The sequence below is a fragment of the Ischnura elegans genome, chromosome 5 (assembly GCF_921293095.1).
Source record: "Ischnura elegans chromosome 5, ioIscEleg1.1, whole genome shotgun sequence".
Classification (NCBI taxonomy): Eukaryota; Metazoa; Arthropoda; class Insecta; order Odonata; family Coenagrionidae; genus Ischnura; species Ischnura elegans.
In genome coordinates this window covers 120,220,312-120,244,331 of record NC_060250.1, presented here as the reverse complement: position 1 = coordinate 120,244,331, position 24,020 = coordinate 120,220,312, and the positions used below count along the sequence as shown (strand labels likewise).

Sequence of the window (24,020 nt, the reverse complement as noted above, 5' to 3'; positions counted from 1 at the left end):
TAAAATTGTTCGCTTTGAAATTACTTCTCGGCATATTTTTTAAACCCAATTTCTCATTTTCAACCACGACAATAATGCGTTTCCTTGTAAGTGCAGCGTTTGTAATATTAACATGAATTATGAATTAAGGAGGATGTATCTTTAAAATGAACTCATTCAATGTAGCTGTGTTTACCTTTTACCACTTTTATTCACTTTTACTTTGTATTTTAGGTAGCTTTTTTTGAGATTGTTACTAGCAACTTTTTCTAGCGAAATATCTTTTTTCAGCCACTAAAAATATTCAATTGGTTTCCTTTGTGAATACCGCGGTTCGATTGAATTGGCTATTTAATGAACTTCAAAATGATATCATTGAATACCATAATTATTCGCCATAATTTTAGTCTGTATATCTATTAGTTTCTTCCATAATTATCTCCGATTTCAATTCAAATGAAAACGCTGGATTGCTATTTTGGGCAAACTCTCAAGATCGCTTTTCACTCATTGGTCACATGTGTACAGTCTCAGTGAAAGGTAGGGTTCGGAATGACTTGGTGAATCTTTTTTCTTCGGGCTGATGGCAGGACTTAATTCGGAGTGCGGCCTTTAAAATGCGCGCTGCCCGAGATCGAGGCGAGAGATAGCGATGAGCGAAACAAAGGCGAGGTTCGCTTGGGGGATGTTCAAGCGAACCGACCTCTTCATTAAGTGTGCAAAGAGGGAAAGAACACCCGAGGCGAGACAGCAACGCGCGCGCAGACCGACGATTGCAACGCCTCTCGCGAGCACGCTTCAACACAAGAAGGACCGGGATCGCATGACTACCTTAATGAACTATTACCTATAATTTTTGGCGCGTAGTAATTACTTTAAATATTTCTTTGTTCCTATTAACTTAATTGATAACTTTATTAAATAAAACCTTTTCCCTTATTAAACAATACAACTGAGTATTTTTTGCATATCATTTTACAGTATAAAAAATTTTTAATGAAAAGAGGTCACGTCGCTCTTGCTTCCCCTGCTCTGCCCTACCATGCGCCGCTCGGTATTGAAGATATAATACTTATTTCCATTCAAAATCTAATAAGGAATGTGCATAAATGTGCTGACCAAACATCAATATGGACAGAAGTAATGTAGTCTTGCGATTTCCCGAATAAAACAAGCGTTACCGTCTCAGATAAAATAAAAACGCTTAACCTATCATTTTAGCGGGTGTTGATCTTTTAAGGTAAACATGTGGTATAATTCCATTTCTGTAAGAAAAATTATATTTTCGCAGACTTATATGTACCATTAAAAATAAATAAAAGTCAAAAGAAATTTAGATGACGGAAAAAATTCTGGGCAATATGATTAAATAAGTTGAGGTTACTCATAAAAATGACGGATCTGGTCTTTTCAGTGCTAAAAAAAAACGTATTACTCTCGCTCGGGAAGTCTTTTTTCCATTTAAAAAGATTTAGATGCGAAAAATAATGTACATACTAAATGCGATTTACTTTCAAATTTAAAAATACACATTTACTATATAAAGGCTAACATATAATATAACTAAATAAACAACTTTATATATTATATATTTACTATATTATTTATATATTTATATATTTTCTTATTTAACATATGAAAGAACTCGTCTATTTCCAGACGTCTTTGTTTGTATCAACCCAGACTTCGGCACATAATACCATTCTCTTGAATTGTAACCTGGGTCGGTAGAAATAAAGAAGTGTGAAAACAGACAAGTTCTTTCAATGTGTTAAATATCAAAGGAATTCCTCCGAATTACGCAGGAAACTGTATCTTTAATATATTTTCGTTAAGTTGTGTAATAAATGAGGGGAATTATTTTGTTTATAACATGCATGAGAATATTACTGAAACCAGTCATGATTGAAACCGGTATGTTTCAAGGCACTATCCGGTATCGAGAATATTATACAATTCTTTCACTATCATTTACGAGCGATTCCCCTTGTGGTCATGCCAACACTAAATGCCCAGCGATAGAGATCTGCGGTATGGTAGTCTTCATGCTAGACGGAAGAGCTTGCAGCGGGCCTGTGCTCGGTGGAGCGGGGTTTAGGCGGGAAAATTAATGGCTTATAAATCATCGGTGCACGTTATTAATGCGTCGGAAGCGATAAACTCGTCTTGCCGACTTGGCCAATCCGTATGATGAGCTCCGTGAATTGCAGTAATCTATGGCGGAGGGAACGCATAGACGAATACCGGACGGCAGGTCCCTTTAGAGAGTGGGTTGGGAGAGGAAGCCCAGAGAGACCTCTGCAGCAAGAGATGTGTATGTACCGTTGTAAGCGTGGTGTTCCTCTTCGCCGGCCTGGCCCCAGAGGGCAAGATCACCCAGTTCACACGATGTGCGTCTCTCGGGGATTATCGCACGGATGCCTTCGAGAACTCATGTCAGTGCAACGCGAAAGCAGTTGCCGTGACCATTTCAATCCAGGACATGGATGAGCCCGCATCGGATCTCTTGCGTGAAGATTTAAAAAATATACTTTCTCTATATTTTACTGTATCGAATGTTGTTAAAGATGTTCAACATTTTTTGCGAAAATATTTTCTAGAATATTCTAACTTTAATTGGAAACTAAGAGTGATACTTTTCGGATCGAAGGTGAAATGCAGAATAAAACCAGAATTCAAAATGTTCTTACTCTTACTACCATTGCCTTTGGCACCCAAAGTGGTATTAAGCCTCATCAATAAGCCTCCTCTAATCATCCTTGTCCATAGCACCGTCTCTGCTCCCCCAAGCTTCCACAGATTCTTCACTTGGTACTTCAAAAAATGGTTTTGATAAAACGAATTTAATACAGTGTGCCTTTCACCAAATGATTCATCAAAAAATTAAAGTGTAGCCACCTCATCATCTTATTTTTTTCAAGATGTTTTCAAATTAATGCTGAAGTAACTGAAGTAAAAATATGTCACCTTAATGAATGCCAATGGCGCTATGGTATGTCTACTTGAACTATCGAGGAAAGTACTGAATGAAAAATATGACCATTACAAGGCATCTATTATATTTGGCGTAGTTGACTTTTTAGCAATTGAGGATGTTACACATAGACAAACAGTAAAATTTAAGAAAAAATAACGCAATGTTGGTATTCTCTACCTTTATCTAATCTCTTGGCCGTCTCAACTTCTGCGACGAACAGAACAGAACAGTTGTGTAGACAAAACTAACATACTAGATCAGATATCTAGTCCGTCCGTCTGCCCATAAAAAAGATTTAACCAGTTTGTATATTTGAGAATAACTTTGGTGAATGATTAATTAGCAGCGTAGGTTTTAAAATATATACGTTTTATAAAAGCAAATGGAATTTAATATGATAATGAGGGAACAAAAATTTTATTCAAGAATTGTCGTATTATCGTGACAATTTTTTATGAGAATGCGGATGAATGCTCTTGGATCACTTAATGCTTTGGAAGATTATGTTTTAGCTTACAAAAAATGTCATCATACCGCTTAAAATCCTCCAGTGATATGTATTCAGAAGGCGGACACGGACGGGAGGAAAGATTATCTTCGTAGGTTATCCGGCTGATAAACAAACATTTTCAGTACGAAATGTAATTCATAGGATTTTTATAAAAATACTAGCAGGTCACCCGGCGTTGCTCGGGAAGGATAGTACCCAGAGAATGCAATTAACGATTTCCGTATATCCCTTACGGGGTCAACTTATATCCCGCTCCACGGCTTTGATCGTTGCGTGTGTACGAAACTGTGTAGAAAATGAGAAACAGTGTGAACGTATACCCAGCAAGAAGGCTTGCACCGAGAGGATTAATAGTCAGGTATCCATGGAATTATGGGCAGAAAAGTTTCTTGGGTTTTCAACCGGTTGTTGTTTTCCTTGTCTCCCGACGTTTCGAGCAGCGACTTGCAGTCCATCCTTAGGGGATCATCCTCAGGGGATCTTAGGAAGATTGGGGGATCTTAGGGATCTTAGGAAGATTCCACCGGTTGATGTTTTTCATGTTTCCCTACGTTTCGAGCGGCGACTTGCTGTTATTCCTCAGGGGATCTTAGGAAGATCCCCTGAGGAATAACAGCAAGTCGCCGCTCGAAACGTAGGGAAACATGAAAAACATCAACCGGTGGAAAACCCGAGAAAATTTTCTGACGCTGAACGCTGGGAAAACCTATGATCATTCATGGAATTATTTTTTTCCTTTTAGCCTGTCAAGAAGTGTGCCTACCCATGGGGATTTCTTACAGCAGAAATTATCTGACGTGACGTAGCAAGCTGTAATAAGAAAACGACGCAAATAGCGCGTCGGACGCAACCAAAAGTAGCACTAAGGATTTGGGAGTATAAGATTCACATTTGTACTAACTTCGGTTGCATTCTGTGCAGCTGTATGGAAACGCATAGCGGACATACTAACATACTTCCTCTTTTATACACAAAAAATGTCATCACATCGCTTAGTATCCTCCAGTGATAGGTATTCAGAAGGCGGACACGGATTGGAGGAAAGAGCAGTTTTGTAGGTTAGCTATACAGATGGAGTAGCGGAACTTCAGCATTACTTCATATCCTGGTGCTCACTACCGTTTTCAGTACATATGACTGTGACCAGAGGTACAAATGCGTATTCCCATAAATACAGGAGAGAGGTGCATTTTTGCAGTTTGGGTGCATTGGTAAGAGATGTGAGCGACGAAGAGTGAAAAGAGGTCCATTTTATAAGTTGCGGCCTTTGAACGGCGGTTGATGGCAAATTGCCAAATATTGTGTAAAGTAAGGATAAGTAAATTTACTTGTTACATTCCACTCTGACATCCAATTGCTGAAGCGTTGGTGTTGTACAACGAATTGAAGCAGTGAAGATCCCGAGGAGATATGGTTTCAATACTTTAATAACATTTCCAAGATAATTACGCTGCGTGGAAGAAATCAAGTATTTTTCCAATGTACTCAGACAACGTAATACAGCTGAGTCAACAAATAAAGCATAGTCTCTACGTATAAATATACAATGAAGTATGAAATTATTCTTTCCCGGCGTATAATTTTCTTGGAGTCTTCTCGGAATTTCCATCGATTTAATTTGTTGTCTACCGCTAACGTTTCAAATGACGTATCTTCTATCGTAATCACGGTGAATTTTAAATTCAATTTAACATTAATATATTAGGCATTACAACATTTTATGTGCAGTCAAACCATAGAGCAACAATAATAGTAACCAGAGAACATTATTGACATCTAGCGGAGAGTAGAAAAAAGATTTTAAAAAGCGAGAATAAATATTTCCTCCCATCAGGGCGAGATCTCTTTATATATTCTATGGTCAAACTTACTCATTCACACTAAATGAATAAATCATGTGGAAATCCTGAGTAGACTTCACGCACTGTGTAAAGTGTGAGACAGTTAATGACACATTTTGTGGAGGACACATGGTACATTTTGCTGTTAGATATATCGATGAATAAATATAGAATAGAGAGAAAATCTGGAATCGTCGAGTTATTAGGTAAGAAATAAGGTTCATGATGTGAAAAACACCAGTGTCAGACAGAGTCGGTGGTGAAGTGCTTTCCCGAGAGGAAATTCGATCCATATCCGGCCGAGCAGGAGGTTAGTACGGTCTTTCCTCGAAGCCGATGTGCTTAGTGATCCAGATTTGAAGAAAATCGACTGAGCATGAAAGACATTAAGTATCCAGGTGAGAGGTAAATCACCTCCGTTCTCGGTAAATTAGCTGACGGTGTGATAAACTCAACTGGTTGAGCAAGAGTCTTACTCATAATGGATCTCTGCCCTGCTTCCGCAATCAAAAGATAAATTAGCGACGAACTGTTGTTATTACAGAGTTTTTTTTGAGAGTATAGGTAACTTATCAAAAGTTTTAAGCTATTTACGCCACAGCATTGATTGTCTCTATTCAGTAGAGTATAGAAATTATATACGCCTCATACTTAAACTTGATAAAGTAAGTGCACTTTGAATAAATAATTCATTCAAAATGAAAGTTTAAAAATAATTATAAGAAAAACATGAAAACGGTTTATATTTTCTTTCTATTTTCAATTTTTATGATATTTTTCGGGATTAAATTTAGGTGTGGAAAGTTCGAAATTATTTCCTAAAAAAAATGATGAAAGAATGATGATGGTGATACCAGTCCACTTGGATGAAATCGATTTGCCAAGACGTATGCTTCGATTGCCCTGCGAAAACTTTATCTGCAAATAATGTGAATGGTTAACAATAACTTTCTTCTAACGGTAGAGGTGACGTGACGTGTTAGGATATTAAACTCGATCAAATAACCGACGATTAGGCACGTAGGATTTTGGCTGCTCAGAATATATTTAAGGCATTCTCTTAAACAGGATTAAGGTAACACAATAACATGGCATAAAGAGAGGTGAAATCGAAGTGTAAGGGTGAAAATTTATACAAGCAAAATTTGCGGCATAGTAGTTGAAAAAATTAAATTGATAAACACTTTAAAGAGGTATCATTTTTAGTTCCAAAATATTGAGACATATTCCATGCTTCACTCGGGTAAACTTATTGATTAGAATTCCAAAGAGGGTTCTATTATTCATTTGGATTGTTTTTGACGGTGCGAATTGTAAAAGGAATAAGAGTTCACATTTCACGAGATAGCGTGCCCTTGGTAATATTCTATAGGAGAGATACTATGAAGAGTAATTCTTTCTTTAATCATAAAATTAAGATTACTCGTACATACTGCAAAAACACATTAAAAAATCTATAATCTAAACTGTAAACTAACGTAATTAATTATAAATATATCCCCTCCTTGAATTGCTGTTCACGTACCATTAACATTACTTTTAAGATCATTAAGATTAACCGTACATACTGCAAAAACATATCAAAAAATCCTTAATTTACTCTAAACTATCGTAATTAATTATAAAGATATCCACTCCTTGAAATGTGTTCACGTACAATTAAAATGAAATGTCAAAAAGTATCACGCCTAGACATGCCGGGAGTGGTGGCGTGCTCCTGTAATCCAGCTGCCTGGAGGCTTGGTGCAGAGGATGATTTGAGGCTGGGGGTCCTGCCAGTGGGTTGTCCCACGTCGACTGGACGTCCGCACTAAGCCAGGCATCAACATGGGCACCCTGGAGGAGTCTGGGGTGGCCAGGTTGTCTAAGGAGAGGCGAATCGAGCCAGGGGGGTAACCCTCTGGCTTGATTCGCCTCTCAGCCTGCGTGGCTGGCAGTAGTGGGATCGCGTCCGGGAGTGGGAGCCCACTGACAGCCTGGCCGACACAATCAGACCTGTACCTTTTGCCGATTTTCTTCTGTTTACCTCTATATTTTAAGTATCAATCACGTTGTCTTTTTGACATTACTACTCGGCAAATTTTTTACCCATTTTCTCATTTTCAAACACTAAAATAATGCTTTTCCTTGTAAATGCATTTTGCAGTTTTTCTTCTGTAAATGTATTCGATATTTTGATCTTTCTATATTTGCCACGATTTTGAACCCTTATCATTTTCAGCCACTTAAAATAATATTTAATGAGTTTCCCTTTAGTCTACAGAAGTTACTCAAAATTATCTTATTTAATGCAGTTGTATCACTAATTAATTCTTAGTAAATCGTATATATCTTTTCAGTCACACTACAATTATATCGACCGCCGGTTAGGTCTTTAATGGTGTCCATGATGTTTTAATTTATTTTCGCGAATGCATTTTTTTCTATCCTTTCATTCTAGAACTAACATTTTGTGAGTTCACTATGTAACTCATCAAACCCATGTTTCTCAAAAAATTAATTCTATTTCTCATTTACTTCCAGAAACAATTGCATTGTATTCCTTTACCCAGCCGTGAGGAGTGATTTTGAATTGAATTTTCAATGGGATCACCTCTTACGTATATTGAATGCGATTAAATCGAGCAGTTTTTCCTAAAATTCTCGTAGGCAAATTATTTACTTTCTGACATCAACACTTCTATTTTCCTCTTCATTTTGTTTAGATACTTATGGTCTTATTTTGAAATACCGGATAGTGTTAGAGCAATGAGAAAAATCCTATTTTCCAATGGTAGATGGCCAGCGGCTGGTCGATTGTAGTAATAATTTAGTATTTTACAGTAGTTGGTTCATTTTTTTGTTTACTATGGAAAAAATTATAGTGGTAAAAATATCATTTTTTCTTTCTTCCAACAGTTCTGAACGTGGCCGCGGGTAAAGCTGCCATGCAAGTGAGCACTGAGCAGGGAGGTTCACCATCCAAGGCTATAGATGGCAGCACCAGCTCTTTCTTCACGGCCGATACTTGTACCCTGACGGGGCTCGAGAGGTCCCCTTGGTGGTACGTCAACCTGCTTGAGCCATACATGGTGCAGTTGGTGCGCCTAGACTTTGGGAAGTCATGCTGCGGTGAGTACGAAAAAAATAAGGACGCTGATGAAGTTCTGGAATACTAACGCTCATCTCCAGAAGTAAGATTCATCTCATGCATACAATATTAACCCTTTCCAACTCAGACTTGCTTCTGGGCAGTGGTGCCGACTCCGTAGGGCTTGAGGGGGCCAAAGCCCTACGCAGTCGTTATGGGTTTGAGAAAAAAATGTGTCAAGCTTGTCGATTTTCCCCGGAGAGTCCATATATCGAGATTCGAGTTATCATGGTTCTAATGTTGATCATATGACTATTCTGAAACACTTAAAAAAAACTTTAAACTCACTACTTATAAAATTTCCCGCGGCAAGATCCCCGGTTTGGGCCCCCCAATATTTTCTGTAAGTCGGCATCCCTGCTTCTGGGAGATATCAAAATTAAAGATTTCTCATTTTGAAAACATGAAAATTCTGCACTCAATCATAATCATTATGGCAGATAAATATTTCGTCATTAAAATTTACACCACAAAATAATACGTTGTTAAGATATTTTCTAAATAGAGCTGAAAATTTACACATTTTCGATGTTGCTTGGAGACAACAATGGGTATAATGCGTTAAAGATAATTTTCCGTCAAGATAAAATTTTATAAATTCTCAATTAATTGAGGAATTAATTTTCCTATCAGAAATTTGCACCCCTTTACATTTCATTTTGAGGCTACGCAAAAAAAGACTACTGCCGTCACTGCAAATTTCCTAGTTAAGAAGTAATGCCACATTTCATTTTAGATTAAAGGAATATTATTCATTTCATATAATATTTTTCCTGAAAATTTCAAATTTAGGTGAGGTACTTTCTTAATAAAAAATCAAGTAGAGAAATTCCCCGAATAAATTTGAAGCATTTTTCCTGATATTTTAAGTCGCGCTACTGTTACGCAATGGTTTTGGAACACTAATATTTAAGCAAGTTAAAAATCTAATTGGCTTTATGATTATTAAAATAATAATTTTCCTGTCCTCCAATATACACTTCATCTTGTTGCTAGGATAGTCTCAAACGTACGGTAATTGCTGGATACAGTATGACGCCTTGCTCAGATTCAAGCTGGATACAGTATGAATTTCCGGCTACATTTGATGGGCACGTTTAAACTAAGACTTATAAATATCTACCTTTCCTTCTTAACTAGTAATTTTCGCATTTTTTGGGAGGATCTGATACAAAAATAATGTATCGCTCGCTATTTGTCCACTTTAGTGGAAATGAACTGCCAATGGTTTGAAAATTATATATTACCATGATAAAACTCGTATCTTTTAATTCTGAAATTTCAAATTGCAATTTAATCGTTCAAAATACTCACATTTACACCAAAAATTTATTGATGGAATCACTTTTCTCCGGCCATTTTTGTCGCAAAATATTAGCTGTGGGCAGCAATCTTAAGATTATCAAGGTACTTTGCCATCTTGGGCATTATTTATTTGCAAAGGTGATACGCAATCTTTTTATCCTTGTTAATATTGATTTTGCCATAAAATTTCAAAATTAGAAGCAATTATAATAGTGATAATTGAAACAGCAATAGTATATAATAGTATTTTTACAATAATAATATTAGTTATTCAATCATTTTAATATGCAATAAATTTTCAGCGTTGAATACTTCAGAGCGCTATAAATATCTTTACTTCCAAATTCAGGCGGAGGCAGAGTAAAAAATCAGTTGTCGGTTGCATACAGAAATTAAATATTATTTATACATAAATTACATAAATAATATGTAATTTCTGTATGCAACAGACATACAGAAATTTACATAAATATTAAGTTCTCTGTCCAAGGTGTTAAGTCTCTTCTGCGCGAGTCTCATACGTTGTATTCGTTTCCTGTCCCCATTTGTCAAAGGCCATTCAATCCGTCGGGAGAAGAGAAAATCACGTATATTTCCGCGTCGGAACAGAAGTGATAGGCCGATGGAACGGCACCAAATAAAAAGGAGAACACGCGAATAATCTGAATTACAGGTTTACCGTCCGCGTATTATCTGCGATTTTTGAAATGCATCTGCTGGCCCAATTTCAGGGACACACCCGCCGCCGACGCCGGCCACCTCAAATATAAATCATCAAATCCGGCGGCGAAGTTTCTGTATAGACGTCCACGCACGTGAATGGCGGCGATCGGAACGTTCGCGGCACGCCTCCAGTCAAACTAACAGCCGCCTCTTCCCAAAATTTGCACATTGACTTTTGAGAGATGAGGGCGGGTCTTTCCGATAGGTGTAATGATACCCGTTCCGACCTGAAAAAGTGGTTGCTCAATCGGCCGCTGGCCTATTAGCCGATGATTTACGGCCCTTGCGTTAGGGGGCGAGAAATGTTCCTGGAATAGATACGTCGGTTATATTTTATATATATTGGCCACCGCTGCTCCCTTGTTTTATTCTGCGCTTGACTACTTGGAAGAATTTTCGATCCGCATGAATTGGGGCATCGCCAAGCAGGCCTTATTGAGAGAAATATCGAATTTGGATAGACTTATTTTGGTGCTGGCATTTGAACAAAATGATAGACAGCTAAGATCATTTGTTTTGTAAGGAAATTGATATAAAGGAAAGAAAAAAGGGAAGAAAATAAGTCTGAAAGGCAGAAAAGGGAAGGCTTGAAATCCTGGCCACCTGAGTATCGTAAGAGAAGTCACCTTCAAGCAGCACCTAAGTGGAGATAAGGCTCTCTCTCTTCGACACAGCTAAGCTAGGTTTGAACCAAAGACCTTGGGATAAGAAGAAGGCACACTAAAAAGACACCGCACCAGCCGAATCACCGTAATTTGGCCTGTTTGCCAAAATAATGTTGTTGCCTACTCGGATATACTGTGACTTATAAAAACAGCCTTCTATTTCCGTTTTGAGATCCATATTCTACTATTCTCGATATCAGTGACGAAGCATCTATGTTCTCAATCTATTCATGGAAAAGGGCGAGGATTTTTTTAGCGCCACTCCCTGCTTCCTTTAGGTCTTTGTTCATGCAATTGTGCTAACCATGTGCACAACTACAATTTTCAATTGTTAACTTTAAATTATTACCCAGAATTGGCGAAGAGTGTATTGTAAGTTCAGCGCATGCACACACTCAATACGTTGGATAAGTAGGTATATCAATTTTTCTTATGACCCATGTTGTCGGCAAACGTCGTAATGTCTGTATGCAAACACTAGGAAATGATATGTAGACAAATTAAATTTACTTAACTTGATGTCCCACTTGAGGCAGTGCATTATACTTAGTCGTATGTGTATCTTGGGTTATTTGGCTGAAATACATTCTGTGAATTTAGTATTATACCCACAAGAGTCCATAACATTTGTGGCATCGTAATCCTATACATATCATAAGCTCTACTAGCTCTTTGTTAAAAGATAGGCTAGATAATCAGGAAACTACTTATGTGTATTGATCTTCATCTAGTTCTTCACGCTACTCACATAAAAGATATTTCGGTTCAGCTGTTCGGTTCGGTGATGAACTTTGACTGCTAGCCTCTAATTAGTATGTACTTTACATTCCTCTCTCGACTTTTCCTCGAATGATCGTTGGGAAACAATCCCGCTGTCTAATTCGGAGATTGTCAGTCGGTAGAGCGTAGTTCCTCGTCTTTCGGCGACAAGGAAAGCATTTTTTTAGGCAGTCCCGTTTCTCAGCGAAGGGACTAGAAAGTGAGATGGTCGAAGATCACGAAAGAAAAGAGACGAGCTTAACAAAAAAAAACTTTCCAAAAAAAGTGTCCCGGCGGTTGAAAATGCGAGTTGAAGGCAAGGTCTGAAAGACCATTACGCCATCGATACCGTTCGAGAATGTTGTGTCCGATATTTTTTTTGGTATTTCCACCGATTATCCAAAATTTTGAGGCGATTTGGGAAGAAAGCTAGTAAAAAAAATATGGGCGAAAAGCATTCCCATGGTCACTTTTTTTTTCAAAACATTTCGTCATGAAGGAGCGGACATTATTTTCAATTTGACTCCTGTTTCATCAAACCATTTTTTTGCACCCTTTTCATGGGCTTCATACGGAAGTTGAGCTTTGTGGTCACTCTCGTGGGTGAGAATTTGAACCATGAGTGCTGTTACTTCATATGTATTCGTAGTTTTGAACGGAATCGACGAAGCACGCAGTGGAGAATAATACCCAATACTCACTTTAACGCTTAATCACAGTTCAGAATAACTCACGAAAGAAGTACTTATGTGCTTTGTAAGAGATTCGATGATGATAAAGAGAGAATACTTTGGAAATATAGGAAGTCCTTGCAGCCACGGTGTGGCAATAGATTACAGTTCAATGAAGCCACTTCGAACGGTAATTCGATAGCGTGACTTAAATAGGGCCCCCTACGAAGAAAAATAAATGTAGGTAATCGTTTAAGTAAGAGTATTAGGTTGTAAAAAGTCCTGAAGAGAGAATCGAAAAATTTTCAAACTGTGAGAGCGGAAAACTAATATCAGAGTATAGTTCAGGATGAGAAGTTCATCAAATAAATCTAAGCAGATGGCGGCGGAGAAAACTGCCAGACAGTGTTATCGATCCGAATTCCTCAGGGAATTATACTATAAACAGAAATTGATTTTTTTACTTCAAATTATCGCAACTTTTAACGGACAAATTCACAACTTTTCCATGCCACTCATTGCGAATCTAATTACTGTATTGTAAATATTAAGGATGATACATCGCTCTGCACTCGTCGCCGCACTGCGGAAGTTTTTAAAACTAATTGATATGCATCCTTGCATATCAGTTAGTTTTAAAAACTTCCGCTGGCAACGTGAATCAAGCTTCCAAGGGACGAACCAGGGCCTCCTCTATGTAAACCCCTTTATTCAGCTCTTCAGAGCCCTTGTGGCGGTTTCCTATATCTTATATATCGTATATATCTTTTAAATATCTTTACTTCCAAATTCAGGCGGAGGCAGAGTTAAAAAGCAGCTGTCGGTTGCTGCGCTACTGATGGTACCCTCTTGATGGCCCCAATTTCTTCACATCGCCCTCGCCGTTATGGCTTCATCTACTGACCACGCACTGCTTCGCACTACAATGTATCGCTTCCGCCTCATCGCCGACAAGAAATCTCGCCCGCGCACGACTTTGACACGAAAAGTGAATCACTAATGAACTGAAACCGTATCTCCGCCGCAAATCGGCGTTGTTTAGCATCGCTCCCTTTGGGTGATGGGCCATCGTCGGTTGTCGCTCACGATCAGCATGTTGAGCGCCGCGTCGGACAAGACAAGAGGTTTTCATGATCGTGAGAGTACGTGTCGTAAGAAAGAAAGCGCGTTCCAAAAGTTTCCCTGTGTCAAATTTTCTGTCATCCATTTCATGGTGTCGCCCAGTGACGCAACATGAATTTAAAATAATTATTTGTTGATTAATTCAGGCTTCACTTCCTGAAAGTTAGTCGAATTAATTGTTAAAATAACTTTTTTTAAATCCACTCTTTCTTCTTTTAATTTATTAGCGGCCCAGGTTTAAACACAGTAATGCCATCATCTGGCACAATTGAATCTTTATTGAAACTCGTGTAGTACGTCACGAAGCGTAGATTTAAACCAAATGATTTTCATTAATTATTTAGGAACTCTGCCAAGTTTTCATTTAAATTCTTTTGCAATTTCAGCATACGTGGGAATCCACCAATTTTGGCAGTATGAGGCTTTAGCGTATGGAATCCTCGAGTCCCAACTGAGGAAAAAATTAATATGTACTGTGAATTTTCTTTTTCGAGCTGGCAGCACATTTAGCATACGAATAGAGAATTCTACATGGTAATATTCGGGCCTGAAAGTTACTGTTTCGAGAGAAATTGAAACTTTCTATACTAAAATGATCATCGATATTTCTCTCAATAGGTAAACAGTAACATCAAAGATTTCCTTGGATAATATGGGTTGATTGCCCGCAGAAGTAACAAACGTAGGTATATCCTTCGGTTTTCTTTACGCCTAAGCGGACGGCAGTCACCATCACTATGCTCAAAGAATGTGACTCAGCCAACATACACCCAAATATTCATTTTTACCAAATATGATTTGTTCGGCATTCATAGAGGGGGACTGTGAGTTGCAGACTCGGATAAGTTTAGATGGTGCTAAATGGGAGGGGAAACTACTACCCATCTAATATGCGAGTGCCCTGCATTCATGAGGACTCGATATAGACGGGCTCAGCTTTTATGGAGCCCAAGGGGGAAAGAGATCTTCCATTGGAGACCTCTTGGCATTTACTAAGGATATAGGCCTCTATGGGTGATCAGTCATCGGTAGTTGGCGCAATGGACCCTTAGGCCTAAGTGCTTTGGAAGCCTAGCTTCCCCACTTATTCTTCAAACATAAATCTGGATATGCATACGAGCAAGAGGCTTGAATTGGAACGCCATTCGGTCATATCGGCTGAGTATCGCATAGCACCAACTGAGGCAGTGGGGTAGTCAAGAATTTCGTTCGGTGGGAAGGCCCAAAACCAGGGGAACATATTTGAAAAACTGGGTAATAAATAAAAAATTTTAAAGTAATTTTAACACTTTTCATAATCGAAAAATTTCGTTTTTCAAGTAAATTTTTTGTAAATTCATGATTTATCAGTATTTTGCTTTCTTGTATGAGGCTGAGTAATTGTGTTTTTATATTTCGGGGGGGGGGGGGGGGAGGGGGGAGGTTCGGACCTCCCGGACTTCCCGGACTACGCCATTGAACTGAGCGATTGCTAGTGGATACGGATTAATGGAGTTGCCGATCGAAAAGGGAAGGGTTGACCGGAAGCGGTGTTACCTTTGGGGAATTTTGATGCAGCTGCGGGTGGAGGGGGACAATGTTGGAAAGAGACGGACAACGTCGGTGAAATCTTACGAATTGGAACAGACAGAGAGTCCGGAAGGGTTGCCGACTTCGACGCTTTGGCCACCTTCCACATTTCGTCAAGGCACGCAAAGAAGTGTTGAAAGAAAGTGATACGTTGGACGGACTAAAGCACGAGGGAATGTATGCACGGGTTGTATTCTTGTCAGGAACTGTAGCCATTTTTTATCTTTAATGCATAGCAATTGCATCAACTTACGCGTGAAGACACTAATTTCGGCAACACGAGGTTTCAGCACATAAAATTCCTTGAGTTTTAACAAAGGAAAAAATTAATACTTTGAATTTTATCTTACGATGGCTACCTTTCCGACCCCAATTGTGCACGTAGTTAAAACGAAAGCGAACTACTTTTTCTCCATTATAATTTTGCCCTTTTTATGACTGCAACTAAAAAGAAGTATTAAGGAAAGGGAATATTTATTAACTCCAGCCCTCGGGTGATTTTTTCACAGTTTTTACTAAATTACTATGCATATGGAAGCACGAGTGATATTTTGTCCTAGCAAAACTTTGCCTTCCATTCGAGCGTATGAAATGAAGACCCAAGTTGTGCATGAATTATTATTTCCAAAATTCGGTTAATCTCTTACCTGAGTTATTAGCCGTGAAACAGTGTAGTTCTTTTATCATTTCCCGCAAAGGAGAGAGGAAAGTCTAAGCACTATACTCGAGGAGAATATCTGGTTCGGCAAAGTTCTATCGTTCCCGGAAACCCATATGCTTACAAATGAAGATGTGTTTACAATGGAATCAGGGAGATTTTCATAGATACTCTCCGTTCACACCATAGATAAGAATCGTCATGTAAGGGTAAAAGTCAGGGGGGATGTCGCGCCTACTGGAATATTTTTTACCCTCCTTTCCTTTGAAATGTTCCTTTTCTTTTTTTCAGATTTTAATTGAAGGAGATTAATTTTTTGAATCTCCTTTAATTATTATTTGAAGGGACGAATGTTGAAGGTCGAAATATTGCCCAACGCGAGCAAATCTAAAATTAAGATTAAAAATGAAGTTGATAAAACATTCGCGATTCATATGTTATCTAATTATTCCTGAAGAGGTCCCCGGTAGATGGGAACAAACGTTGACTTTTAAGCCGCAAGACACGGGTTAACTCAAAAGTTTTATTAATTAATAACACTACAAATATCAGTATTGGAAATATCGAATAGTTACAATCCAAAATGTCCCCCTCTACTAATAATTGCCTATGCTAAAGACAATCTAGCTTCACCCCTCCGATAACCGCGGATTTAATCTGGAACCATTTCGATACCTCCACTGCATAAACGCTCAACAATTGCGCACCGAATAAAAGCCGCTACTTTAGGAGCCCGACAATATGAATGCGCTCAACTGGCAATAGTCAGAGAGCAAACGCTCACCTCTGAAGCTTGGAGAAATGGAGGTTTGCGTTTTTCCTTTGCCTAATGCCAGCTGACCGCATCCGTACTGTCAAGCTCCTGGATGAGCGGATTTGATTCGGTGGGCAATTGTTAAGCGCTAGTGCAGTGGAGGTATCGATGATATTTTTCCGGAAATAAACGAAAGTATTTCAGAGCGTGAATAATAAATCTTTTCCTCTCTGCTGAGATTTTCGAAGTCGCAGTTCGCGCGCGGTCGTAACTTCTGGATTGAGTTTTCACTTCACGTAATCCTTTCCTTTCTCCCTCCGAGGGATGGGCTTTGCGCGATGAGAATTGCGACAGTGTTCAAAAACCAAGCGTGACGAAACAAATTTCCATTTCCGGAGTGCGCGATAGTCAAAGGGTTTGTACTCGAAGAAAGTGAAAAGGCTTTTACGAGCTGTCTCCTTTTATCCGTTAAACCGAGTTGAATTCGTCCGCGACCATTCGGAGGAAAGTTTTCAAAGCGCATGCTCGATGAGGCGAAATGGCTTCTGCCCCAATGACTTCGGGCTTGCATGGAAAGACTCGATTTGCTTTGCATGAGAATTTCAGATTTCCAAAGTCTTGTAGTCGTCTTAATAGTTCCGCACTATCCGTCCATCCAAAGGCTTGAATTGCTCCATTAGAAGGGGTATTCAAATAACCGCAATAACATTATAATTCAAGCGACCCTCTTATTTTATTTTACCGATTAATCCGTTAGCTCTCATTATGAAAATTGATCCTCATTATTGATTGATTGATCATATGCCTCATTGAAGAGGCGGTCCACAATGGGATTTGTAGTTGATGAGATTTATTAAGGTATTCATCTAAAATTATTTTTTTAAATTGCTATTGCAATTTTTAATCGATTATTGCGATGCGTAATTCATTACAAAAATACGGCAGATTTCGTTTTTTTTGCAAAATTAATTTTCCCCCAATTAACTCATATAGACTTGATACTTGATAGAAACTGATCAGGTGAGTAACTGCAACAGTGGCGATGCTTTATAATTACGACATTTGAAATTAATTTATCAGTCATTTTTGTTCTCATATTTGTTCACTTATCCGCCTCTTGAAAGTCATATACGTGCTCCGATTGACACTTATATTCTATTAGTAACTTAAAGCTCTTAACCAATTTTTACGCCTTAGTCATATTGGTACCGATTAGAATTGCAATACATACAAATACAAAAGATAGTCTATCAGACTAGTTTAGATACAATACATTGTCTAATAAACGATCTATTGTACTCATAGATACAATTTATAGTCAATATATAGACTTATATATTCTATACAATAACTATTCATTCAACCATTTTAGTAAACTAGAGCTGCTTACATATATAGATAGGTTGTAATTACTTACAGTACTGAGAATGATTGATTCTACCGCTCGTAGCCGCAAAATAGTATTTCAAAAAATCATTCCTTTGTGATATATCTTAAATTCTTAGTCCACAAACTTGAATGTGTAAAGCCTGAGCCATACAATTGTATCTTAAATTTCGTCCATAAAACCGTACGTTAGAATACCATTCCACAAACCCGTATCTCAGCCATTTATTCAATCTTCGTTTCGTGATTTTCGATTGAATTTCCATCGAAATCGAAATTTCGATTTGGGATGGCCATTTTCTTAAATTTCCTTATAATATTGGAACACGAATAGTGTCAATTGATTCTGGCTTATGATTCTATGGACAAAATATCATAAACGATTACATGGCTCAAATTTTACACATACGATTTACTGGACCAGAAATCCAAGATACATTTGAAAGGAGTGATTTCTTGAGATAATATTTGGCGACCAGCAGCGGTGGAATTATAATTTTTACCATCTGGTATTATTTACGCAACTGCCCATTCCAACAGTGCAGGGGGCATTCACTTCGAGGATCGACTATGTATTCTGGTGGTAAATTTTGGAGATCGTATGTGAAGAAATGTGCTGGCACAAGAGTGGACTTCCTTAACAAGATGGCTCCGTTCCATGGCCGCTTCCCCTTCTCTCCACGATTTTTTCCATCTCTTTCCTCCTTGACGGGCAGTGCGTTTAAATCTCTCGCTGGCCCCTCCTTTATAATCAATCTTCCCCGGACCGCAGTTCCTCGCTCTTTTGTTATTTCCTCCCTCCCGCGCGCACTCCCCCTTTTCGACTTTATAGTGTCACGGTCGGGTTGGCGGATTCGCAATGGTGTGGACGAGCACAGTAATGAGACTCGGCGGACACTAATAGAGGGTTAAAGGAAGGACGCTTATAACGTCTTGCTGCTTGCTCACCCTGTACATGGGTTCAAATCATAATAAATAAAATCATAGTGAAAAAATTAATTTTTATAAAAGGCAACGTGTCTCTCGCGACAAATTTTCGATAAACTTTGATGTAAACAAGTTTGTTGTTATGATTTTCCATCATTTTCACAGCGCTGCCATCGGGTTTTGGAGGCAATTGTTGAACTAATTTCCATATTTAAATTTAAATTCTCCACAAAAATCGAGATACAGCTGCAATCACCATAAAATTGTTTAAATACGGCATTGTCATCTGGTTCTAAATTATCCTACAATATCCAGCTTGATAGATAATCGGAAAGTGGTTTGAACTTGGGTTGCAAGATTAGACCTGGACAAGAAGACGAACAACAAAGCGGGTTTATGAAAACGTTTAAAGATAATCGCCATGCTGTTCCATGAAAAAATTGTTATCAAAATGAGCTGGATCTCTCTTGCTTAGGAAGCAATAAAAGGCACGAGGAGGCGTTTAACATCGTTTGGTTATTTTATAGAGTACCACTCCCTCAATGCCTCAACCAAAGGTTGGTTTGGATATGTAAGGATAGACCTCACCTCGGACTAACCCACAGGTGTGTGAAATCCACTCGTTCCGGCCAGTTCCCTAGTCCACCTCGAACTTGGAGGAATTTGATTGGAGTCCGAAGGCTTCACCACGCTTCCTCCTAGGGTAAAGTGTGTACATCATATGAAATCTTCGCCTTTCACATTTAATGCGAGTTTCAACTATAAAAATAGCCAATATTTTGGAAATTCAATGGTCCGTGGTTCGATTCCCGGTTCAGGGGATTTTTTTCTCAGATTTTCATTTAAGGTGTATGTTTCGTTATAGTGTATCTATCCCAATTGATTTACTAACTACTATCTAATCTCAATCAATATTCTGCCAAATTTTGAGGTAATATCGGGTCTGCTCATCCGAAACTTATCAATTAATGACTCATTCTGGATTCAGGCTCTAACCAGAAAAAAACATATAAGCTATTCAGCGCACTTTTTCAGTAATCACTACAAAAATTACCATGATTCTCTTTATTATAATTATTCGTGATACCCACTGCATACTTTCGAACAGAATGTTATTACTGAAATTAGTAGAAATAAACATAGCTTCAGATGATGGAATTAACGAAAGCCATTCTGTATACAAGTTTTCTAAGATGATCTAAGTTGTTCATCCGATGTTATATCATGCACTTCATTTCAGCGGCTCAACATCCGTTCTGAATATGTACTCAACGTGATGTTCAGACCTGTAATCCGCTCAGTCACGGTTGACTTATGAAGGATTACGGTGCACTTAATCAGCGAAATGATTATTTCTTCTCTCTCTCCCTTTTCACATCGCCTCCTCCTATGTTCCGTTATGCAAACATGTTTCCACGAAGCCATAATAATTTCTCCCGAAGATTGATTGCCATGCAAATAAAGATACAGGAACTCGGTTTCCGTCAAGCCCGTTTTATTAGCATTTTATTTTGTACACGAAAGACGTTTAAAGGGTCTCGATTAAAAATCGCGGCCTACACTCCGTCTGTTTACTCCGGAAATTCAAGTAACGGTAGAGTAGATTAGATTATTTTACGAATGCTGGAAACATATCGTTAAAGAACGTGTTGCTGCATGAACATGTCATCACGCTAATATGCAGACGGCATTTTATAAGGAGTGAACATCTTTCTTTTTGCAAATGCATTCGGAATGTTGAAGTATTTATAATAATTTGGTTATTTATGATAATTATTTCGACTATTTGATTGAAATAATCTCTGGATCTGCAAATAGCGCGCCTCTTTCTAAGAGCTAGAATTACTAGTGATTGTATTCAATATTTTGTAGTTTTCATTCAATGTTAAATGAACTCTGGGGTGCATATCTAAGAGAAATTGCTCTAATGATTTTTCATTGCTAGTTGTAGACGATCGTACTTATCGCTTACTCTTACATGATATTATGAAGATATGGCTATCATTTATTTTTTCAAGATTAAAACAATTACTTTCTTAGCATATGTGTGATGAAGCATAACAAACATTTTGGCGAAACTTTTTTTCTAAAAACTTCCCACACCATCCTTGAGCCAACCCTCAACGCGGACGGTCTAAGATAAACGTCAGATTGAGCGAACTTTTCTATCGTGTTGAGGAGTCCTATAGAGTTGGAATTGCTCTCATATGTTCAGGGCCACATCTTTCATGAACAATTTTACCTCAAACTTTTGGCAATTGAGTGCGCAGCCAAGCTGTCAGTGATTCATGTGACCGAGTAGTGACCATTTCCTTATCAATGGCTAAGTTCTAACAACACGTACCTTAAAATTTGGCCGGCTTGACTCAGGTATCTTAAACAAAGTTTAATCATATTAAAAAATAAAATTCAAGCAAAAAACAACTCCTTGTTGGCAAGTGTATGCATCTTTTTCAGTTTGGTGAATTTTTGGTTTTTAATTTTAGCGCACAATTAGAAAAAATTAATCGTATTTTTGCACTCCTGAAAAGTTGGTATTTTAAAAATACGTGTTGTTAGAAGTTAGCCGTCGTTATATTCCTTTTCCTGCAATAAAATGATTTTAAGGCTCAACCTTAGTCGTACATTGCGCGCGTCAGGTATCGTTATCCATCATCAAACTGACCACACTCGGAGAATCCCACGCTATTCGAACCGCACTATCACGGCATGAGGTCCAACCCAAGTCCTTGTCGGACAATTTTACTACGCGAATCGGAACGTGGATTCAAAATGGTCCTACTTTATCATTTATTTACTAATTTCTTATTTTATTTGGTGGCATGCCATTAATTGTAAGATTTCTAGACGAAACCACCTTTGCAAATATCACTTTTATTTTAAAGTATTCCTTTTTTTAGAACTTAATCTATGCCTGATATTACGCTTAGTGAAAGGTTTTTGTCTGCAAGCCTTATTCATTTTTCTTCCTCTTCCTGCAGTGAAATGCTTTCAGGCCGCAGTGGCGCAGCGAAGGGGGGGTTTTGGGGGATAACCCCCCCAGAGCTCAGAGAAATTTTTAAGTTTAATCCATTTTACTTAATTCGATTGATATTACTAATAGAATAGTTTAAGGATGAATAGATCCTTCAGAAAGCCTTAAAACTCACCATTTTGAACCATTTATCTTTCAAATTCCGCAATTTATTAATCTCGCCCCTACCGCTTATCCTGGTGGGTATTCCAGACCCCCACACACCCCGGTATTAGTTGCACCCCCAGCCTCAATTCCTAGCTGCGCCCCTGCCAGGCCGCAGCATAACTGATCATCACTGAAAATTGCATACACCACCGATTTGAACGCTCGAGTTCTGAGTATTTCGTGACCACGTTCTCTTTTCCTCTCTCTCTCACAGGCAAGAACAGTCCGGGGACGATCGTGGTGCGCGTGGGCAACCAGCGTCCGGACCTGGGTTCGAACCCCGTGTGCAACCGGTTCACGGGTCACCTGGAGGAGGGCAAGCCGTTGTTCCTGCCGTGCAATCCGCCGATGCCGGGCGCCTTCGTCTCCGTGCACCTCGAGGTGGCCTCCGGGGCGCCTCCCTCCCCCATCGCACCTGTGCCCCCCAGCGCCCTCTCCATCTGCGAGGCATTCGTCTACACGGACCAGGTGAGTGCGGAGTGGAGATCACAAAATCAACACCTTTGGCGCGACAAGCAGCTCAGCTACACTAAATAGAATAAGAGTAAACGTGCTCTTTCGGGCACCGCCAGAGGAAAATAAATTATCTGTAGCCGATAAAATGATTTTTCGAGTATGTATACTAGGGTGGGCCGGAAAATGACTTTATTTCATGGTTCAAATCTGCCCCGTGCGGGAAAGTTGCCAACTTATACAAGGGTCTCAATTCCGATTATTTTTTTCAAAATCGGATATTGTTATCCACAGCTGTCCGAGCACTAAAGTTTAACATTTTGAGGAAATTAAGGCTGAATTTCGGGGCAAACTCCTGTGAATAACTACATCCGATTTTGAAAATATTTTGGAGCTGAGACTATCCAATCTACATAATACCCTGAGAGTCACCTCTAGGGTGTTTGGCAGGGGGTGACCAATCACCAACATGCAGCATGCAAGAGGACAGCCACATGCACACAGCATGGTCATAGAAATATTACCCATACTAGCAAAATATACATGCTTATTCATAAAAAAACTTGCTAATTGTTAATAACTACATTTTAAATACATATCTCTGTTTTTCAGTATATTTATTTTATTTTATTCTCATGATCACGTCTACCATAGTACGACGGTTAACGAAGGATGTGATTCACGTCGTCAGAGAAAATATCTTCTTCGAATTTACTAAGTAAATTAAGCCTATACTTCGATCTACGCTCCTGTAAGGATACCCATCCTAACTCATGTAACATACTGAAAACGCTGCACTTTTTGTCGTAACAATTCATCACAATCCAATCCATTAGGTTGTTTCACTTTCAATATCTTCTCACCAGTACAAGTCATTCAATTCAAACAAGTTCAGTCTCATTATTTGCTTGTCGGGTTACTCATGCGCATTCATTATATTTCCATCCTTTGCCTTTGTCTCACCTTTCTATCAGCGCATGCAACGTGCGTGTGCTTGAAAGGAAAACTCTTCCTCAATGTAAACAAAAGGTTTGTCGTAGTGACGGCTGAGGCCTTAACAACCGATTCCTCCCCTTTTCCAATGACACAAGCAATTCGATTTCACGCGGCATGTTTGTCATCTGAAACTTTCGCGGCGGGGAGACCCTGAGGAATTCCTTTCATCGCTCGGGAGGGTGTCCAACGAGTTTCATTCAATTGGAAGGCGCGGCAAATTGCCTCAGACCCCACAGATTGAAAGGAATGCCAGCAGTGTTCAAACGGACGGGTGAGGCATTTTTGCATGCTCTGACTGACAACCATTTATTCTTCTGTTAATGCTTTAAAAACGTGATTTGATTCGCTTCCTGCTCCTGTAAAATTTTAAAATTTCTATTACGGTTAGTCAGGTGATGATACTCTAGTGCTAC

The 24,020-nt window shown here is 38.8% G+C and overlaps 1 protein-coding gene across 2 annotated transcripts in view; it reads left to right on the top strand.

Annotated features, from left to right (window-relative positions):
• LOC124159479 overlaps positions 1 to 24,020 on the top strand; it is a 211,450-nt gene that overhangs the window by 167,398 nt on the left and 20,032 nt on the right. For both annotated transcript variants that reach the window (XM_046535311.1, XM_046535310.1), the window contains exons 3-4: positions 8,207 to 8,419; positions 22,373 to 22,626. In XM_046535311.1, coding sequence (XP_046391267.1) covers positions 8,207 to 8,419; positions 22,373 to 22,626 — 467 coding nt within the window. The remainder of the gene's footprint in view (positions 1 to 8,206; positions 8,420 to 22,372; positions 22,627 to 24,020) is intronic.